This window comes from Tasmannia lanceolata, unplaced genomic scaffold, assembly GCF_043159265.1.
Source record: "Tasmannia lanceolata isolate RefF3 unplaced genomic scaffold, GAP_Taslan_0.1 ptg000031l, whole genome shotgun sequence".
Taxonomy (NCBI): Eukaryota; Viridiplantae; Streptophyta; class Magnoliopsida; order Canellales; family Winteraceae; genus Tasmannia; species Tasmannia lanceolata.
Genome location: NW_027518708.1, coordinates 1,432,177 through 1,439,504, shown reverse-complemented (window position 1 = coordinate 1,439,504; position 7,328 = coordinate 1,432,177). Strand labels below are relative to the sequence as shown.

The window sequence follows — 7,328 nt, the reverse complement described above, 5'->3', positions numbered from 1 at the left end:
TGAGGAGTCTAACGGTTTTTCCAGGCATGACTTCATCAACAATGTAAGGACCAGACCAGTTTGGTCTGAACTTTCCTCTGGGATCAAATATTGGTGCCCTGTAGGATTTCAAAACAAGATCTCCTGGTTTCAACTCTCGGACCTTGACTCTCTTGTTGAAGGCTCTTTCGATTCTTCTCTGATACCCTTGGATGTGATACAAGGCTCTCAACCTCTTTTCATCAATCATCTGCAATTCCTGATGTCTGGCTTTGGCCCACTCAGACTCTGGCAGATTCGCTTCCATCATAACTCTTAGGGATGGGATTCTCACTTCAACAGGGAGGACTGCTTCCATTCCATACACTAGAGAGTATGGAGTTACACCTGTAGAGGACCTGATCGATGTCCTGTAAGCCCACAAAGCGAAAGGAAGTTTGTTCGACCAGTCCTTATAAGTCTCAGTCATCTTGCTGATTATGACCTTGATATTCTTGTTCGCTGCCTCTACAGCCCCATTGGTCTGCGGTCTATAAGGAGATGATTTGTGATGCTTGATTTTGAACTCTTCGCACAGGTGCACTACCTCCTTCTTAAAGTGAGATCCATTATCAGAAATCAACTCATGAGGTACTCCATATCTGCAAATGATATTCGCCCGAATGAACTTCGCAACTGTATTGGAAGTTATGGAAGCATATGAAGCAGCTTCTATCCATTTCGTGAAATAGTCAATGGCCACCAAGATGTACTCGTGTCCACTTGACGATTTGGGATGGACTTTGCCAATGATATCGATCCCCCATACCGAGAATGGCCATGGCGAGGTCATAGAATGCAACTCTGATGGAGACACATGGATAAGGTTCGCATAGACTTGGCATTTATAACATTTCTTCACAAATGCGAAGCAGTCTGCTTCCATTGTGGGCCAATAGAAACCAAGTCTAAGGATTTTCCTTGACAGCATTTTACCGTTCATGTGAGGGCCACAAACACCTTCATGTGTTTGCTCTATGAGCTCTGCAGCTTGATCTTCATCAACACACAGAAGCTGTATCCCGTCAAATGACCTTCTGTACAACTCTTCACCACAAATGATGAAGTTGGCAGCGAACCTCTGAAGAGTTTTCCTCTCTTTACTGGAGGCCTCAGGCGGATGCCCCTTGCCTGAAATGAAATTTCTAATGTCTGTATACCATGGTTTTCCGTCCAGACATCTAGCAGATATCTCTATGGCAGTCACATGCGCTGGAGCCCATTGCAATCTGACAGCTAAAGGCTGAACCTCCATTGTTGCAGAAATGTCTAACATTGACGCCAAAGTGGCTAAAGCATCAGCAAAATGATTCCTTGTTCTCGACAAATGAGTAAAGGTGACATTCCTGAACTTCCCGACCAGAGATGCAAGATAAGTGTGATACGAGATCAACCTTGCCTCTTTTGTTTTCCAATCCCCATTTATTTGACAAATGATCAGGATTGAATCTCCGAACACATCGATGTCTTGAATTCGTAAAGCCAAAGCTGCCTCAAGTCCTGCGATGCATGCTTCATATTCAGCCATGTTGTTGGTGCATTCGAATTGCAACTTGATGGATATCGGGATGTACTCCTTCTTTGGAGATACCAAAACTGCCCCTATTCCTTGGCCATGATTATTGACAGCTCCGTCAAAGTACATAAGCCACTTGGAACTCAGAGTCTCTTCTTCAATGTCCATGATCTCTTCATCAGGAAAATCAGCCTTCAGAAAAGCATTCTCCTCAACAGGAGCATCAGCCAACTGCTCAGCGATGACCCATCCTTTAATTGATTTTTGAGTGACATAAGTGATGTCAAACTCAGACAACAATAGCAACCATCTGGCTGTTCTTCCTATAAGAGCGTGTTTTTCGAACAAATATTTCAGCGGATCCATCCGTGAAAGCAAAAATACCTTGTTCGACAGAAGATAATGTCTAAGCCTTTGAGTCGCCCAAACCAATGCTAAACAAGTCTTTTCCAAGACAGTGTACTTGATTTCATACTCCAACATTTTCTTGCTGATGTAGTATATGGGCTTTTCTTTCTTAGACCCCGCATCTTGCTGAGCAAGCATACAACCCATTGCTGCATCTGTGATGGACAAATACATCAACAATGGTTGACCAGGAATGACTGGGGATAGGACAGAAGGCAAGGACAAGCACTGCTTGACTTTTTCAAATGCTTCCTGACATTCTTCATTCCATTTCTTTGAAGAATTCTTTTTCAATAACTTGAAGATGGGTTCACACATCATAGTTAAATGAGATATGAATCTCCTCAAGTATTGCACTTTGCCAAGGAATCCACGAATCTGCTTTTCTTTCTTTGGTGGTTGCATTTCTTGGATTGCCTTGATCTTCTGAGGGTCCACTTCGATTCATCTCTCACTGACCATAAATCCGAGCAACTTTCCTGATGTGACCACAAATACATATTTATTTGGGTTCAAGCAAAGTTGAAACTTTCGGATTCGCTCGAAGAATTTTCTCAAAGCGATTGTATGCTCTGGCCGAGTCTTGCCCTTGACAATCATGTCATCTACATAGACCTCGACCTCCTTATGAATCATGTCATGAAGAAGAGTAGTCGCAGCCCTCTGATATGTGGCACCAGCATTCTTGAGACCAAATGGCATCACTCTGTAGCAATATGTCTCCCACTGAGTAATAAATGCCGTCTTCATCATGTCCTCGGGCGCCATTTTGATCTGGTTATACCTTGAGAATCCATCCATAAAGGATAAGAGTGCATGTCCAGCTGTGTTGTCAACCAGGAGATCGATGTTTGGAAGCGGAAAATCATCTTTCGGACTGGCCTTGTTCAGATCTCTGAAATCGACACACATCCTGACTTTTCCATCCTCTTGGGCACTGGTACAATATTTGCAAGCCATTCAGGGTACTCAACTACTTCGATGAATTTCACTTCGAGTAGTTTCTTAAACTCATCGTGAACTTTCAACTCCCATTCTGTTTTAAGTTTTCGGAGTTTTTGTTTCTTCGGCTTGATGCCAGGGATTAGAGGTAATTTGTGTTGGACAATGTCCTCACTCAATCCCGGCATGTCATCGTAAGACCAAGCAAAAACCTCCTTAAATTCTTTTAGCAAGGTGATTAATTCTTCGCGCTCTTCAGGAGATAAAATTTTGCCAATTCGTATTTCCCGAATTAAGGTTTCATCACCTATATTTACGGTTTTAATTTCCTCTTCAAGTGGTTTAGCTCGGCGACTCTCCTCTTGTTGAATCATATGTTTGATTTCAAGGGGAGTTTCGTTGGATACCTCATGAGAGGGGGAGTCTTGATTATCATTATTAGTTACTTGATCAGGTTTAGAAGCAGAATCAGTAGAAGAGACAAGTACAGGAATATAAGCAAAAGAGTCTTTTATTTCTTCATAATCAATTATTACATCAGTAAAATAGCCCACAGCAGGCCTTACAGACTCTGAAACAGAATGAAAAAATAAGTCGACATCAGTATCGACACAATGAGAAACATGTACAGACGAAACATCAACGGAGACGTCCTCAGACTCGGACTTGACGTCACCAAGAATAGACTCGTCACCCACTCCAGGAGTAGAACCGACCTCTACAGTACCTGCATCAAAAGAAAAGTTAGAAATGACAGACTCTGGGACGGACTCAGAAACTGACATAAATTTTGAAACGACTGACTCTTTTGAAGGGACTGGACTATACTGAAAGAATACTTGGGGTATAACCTGTGAGGTCCAGTTATCCAGAGGTCCCTCAGCTGGGGTGATGGAATTTCTTGGGTTAAGGAAGGGTGTGTCTCCTCCAATCATTGCAATGACTGGTGCCTCAACTTGGAACAAGGAATCTAGGAACTCTGATTCAAAGTTTTCAACCCAATCTGAGTCTTGCTTCTCTGATTCAGCTGTCTCTGCAATCTGCTCAAAGAAAAAGTTCTTCGGCAGTTCATCTGCGAAGAAGATTTCTAGACCCGACAACTTTTTCCCAGTCTCATCATACCAAGACTCAGAAAAACTGTAGTACGGACAATCAGCCCCTTCTTTTCTGAATCTGCCATTCATGATCATGCTGAACGGACCCATAGGAAATTCTAAACCTCGGCGGCGGCAATCAGCCCATTTCAACATGTATGCTTTCATCTCTTGGACTTCTTTTCGAGTAGGCTGATACCCTAATCCGAATAATCCATTTATTGCCTTCATTAATGGCCACTCAGTCATGCCTTGCAGGTTTCTTCCCAGGCCAGCTCCCGGGATATAACCAAATCGTCGCATCATCCTGGCGACACTAACATTGGTGCTTGATAGAAACATGATTTCCTCATTCATGGCTTCCTTTATAGTTATAGTAGAGACCTCTAGTGAGAATCCTGTCAAGCTGACATCCTTGGCACTTTCATCAACTGATTTGGCAGTTATCTGCCCAATTTCAGGCTCTGGATCTCCTCGTACTATAATCACCCTGTTATTCCGAACGAATTTCAATTTCTGGTGTAGCGTCGAAGGAATAACTCCGACCTTATGCAGCCAAGGTCGGCCCAGGAGAAGAAAGAAAGAGGTTTTGATATCAAGCACTTGGAATTCGACTTCAAAAGTCTTTCCTCCAATCTCAATCTAAGTGGCCAATATTCCTATCACATCCCTTCTAGTGCCGTCATATGCCAATATTCCCTGCTCAGATGGTATGAAATCTCCTAGTCCAAACCCTAGAGTAGTGGCAGTATTTAAAGGGCAAACGTTCAAAGCTGACCCATTATCTATCAAGACTTCCGGCACTCTCTTTTTGTTGCAAATTATGGTGATTCGGAGAGGGCGAACATGGTCTCTTCCTTCCGGAGGAAGGTCCTCGTCAGTAAAAGACATATCCCGAGAAGCTCTTGTCGCGGCCACTAAACTGACCAGCTCGTCAGGAGTAATCTCAACTGATACTTGGGACGAATTCAGCTCACGAAGCACAACCTGTCTGTGCTTTGGCGACGCCATCAGTAAACCCCAAATGGACACATTGGCTTGCGTCTTTTTCAGCTGTTTCAGCAAATTGTCTTCCTCATCATCTAAACTCTGTTTCTGCTTTTGGTTCTGATGGTCAACCCCTCTTACAACCTCAGCGGGATTCTCGACTCTGAGCTCAGCTGGCTTGAAGACTCGTCCACCACGTGTGACGTGACGGAGCTCATCACATTGATCATCCAGAAGTGATAAGTCTTCATCCTCTAGCCTTAAAACATAGGGGACTTCTTCATTGTTCTCTTCTTCATATTTGAGGACATATGAACATTCAGCAGATTCTGCGGATCCCCCAGCCCGAGCAGACAGTACATAAGGCTTCTCATTTTCTGTATCACTGTCTCCCTCTTCCCATCTCAGAACATACGGCTCCTCAGAGATGACAACACAAATACGAGAATAGTCCAAGATGATTTCCTCTGTAAGGATCGCATAAACATTTGGTGGAGGGGTGGCATGCGTCGGTAAAGGATTGCGAGTAACATTAGGAGCTTCAACATAAATTTTCTTTGCCTCGATCATGTCTTGGATCGTATGTTTCAAGGCCATACATCTATCAGTCAGATGTCCAACACTCTGATGATATTCACAAAAATAATCCTTCCTCCAATACCTCGGGAGAGGATTCGGAGCCTCCCTAGGCTCTAGCAGCTTGATCTTCTTGTCTCTCAATAGCTTTTTTAATGCTACTGACAAGGAATATGGCAAAGGGTCAAATCGTCTTGGCTCTTTTCTCTCATGGCGACTTTCACCAAAATTTACTCTCCATGCTGGCAGAGCAGTATTCACATTGTGAACCTCCTTAGGTGCCACCACAGGTCTTTTTCCTTCTCTTGAATCAGAAGGAACTCTCGATCTCAAACCCTTAGACAATGCATCTTCTATTTGGGTTCCCGTCTTGATGAGATGATTGAAATCAAGAAAGTACTGGATGGCCATATGATGATAGTATTGTGGAGACAGATTCTTCACAACAATTTTTATTTGCTCCTCATCTGGCAGACGATGAGTCATCTGCGCGGCCTTCCTTCTCCATCTGCGGATGAAGGAAGTAAAAGTTTCATTATGGCCCTGCTTCAATGCTTTGAGATCTCTTTTGGTTACGTCGATCCCCTCCTCCATGGAGAACTGCTCGACGAACCTATTGGCGATGTCTTCTAGGGTTCGGATCTCCTCTGACTTTAAGCTCAAGAACCATTTCTTAGCTACTCCGATCAAAGATCGGGGAAACAAAAGAGCAACCTGCTCCGGAGATAGACCATGCTGCTGCAAAAGAGGAAGAACAGACATCAAATGACTTCTAGGACACCCTGTACCATCATATTTGTCCATGTCTGGCACTTTGAATCTCGGAGGCAGTGTGACTCCTGGATAAATCATGAAGTCTGTCATGTTTAGCTTCTTCGGACCTTCGAATTTTATATTCTCCATCTCTTGGGCCAGCTTATCCATTCTGTCTGTTATCGCTTTGCCCTTATCGGCTCTCTCCAGATGAGGGAGACAATTCTCTTCCGTGTACTGCTCATCCTCAAGGTCATCCTCAACAGCGAACACTGCTGGTCGGCTCATCATAGGAGGTGGAGGAGGTATAACTGAAGGATGCTGGGGGGTATTCTCTCTAGAAGTAGAAATTCTATCAGTTTTTAGACGGGCAATCTCTTCATTGATGGTGCCTAATTGCACCAGGATAGCTTTCATCATCTCATTGGTGTCAAGGGCATTATTTCCATCTTCCGCCATGGGCTTAGGTGCAAATTGGACGGGTGAAGGAATTTCCTGGAGATTAGAGAAAGGTAATGCAGGGGAGGTAAAAGAAATTGGTGAGGAAGAAAAATGACTCAGCCTGGAATCAGCTGACTGACGGGACCAGGTTGATTTTGAAACAAGGATTTTCTTAGGAGCAATGGCTGCTTAATCAAGAATCCTGTTATGGAAATATAACACTAGATTAAAAATTTGATAATCAAGATAAACGATTCTTATCAAATAGTGATAAGAGAAATAGAAACACACTTTCATTAATAAAATTCAAATTGTGATTACAATAGATGGAAATATTAATCTCTGATCATAACTGGATAAGCAGACTGACAATAAAGTGAAATGCAGAAATCAGAATAACAAAACATGATATGGATCTTCAAGGCTCCTCAATTCGAGTTCTTCTGCTTGCGGGCTCTTCCGATATTTCTCCACGTCGGACCTTACGAGATAAACCGAACCTCTTTTCCATATTTTTGTTTCCCCAAGCAGCCACAATGGACGGACGAGATCAGGAGTGAGATCTTCACAAAGAGGAGGGACTATAATTTCGG

The 7,328-nt window shown here is 43.2% G+C and overlaps 1 protein-coding gene across 1 annotated transcript; it reads right to left on the bottom strand.

The window, feature by feature from the left end:
* Positions 1–3,602: 3,602 nt before the first annotated feature.
* On the bottom strand, positions 3,603–6,753 carry LOC143859523 (uncharacterized). The gene is made up of 4 exons (XM_077370204.1): positions 6,118–6,753; positions 4,645–5,940; positions 3,829–4,524; positions 3,603–3,611 (listed from the first exon to the last, which is right to left on the bottom strand). The coding sequence occupies exons 1-4, from the start codon at positions 6,751–6,753 to the stop codon at positions 3,603–3,605; spliced, it is 2,637 nt and encodes an 878-aa protein (XP_077226319.1).
* Positions 6,754–7,328: the final 575 nt, after the last annotated feature.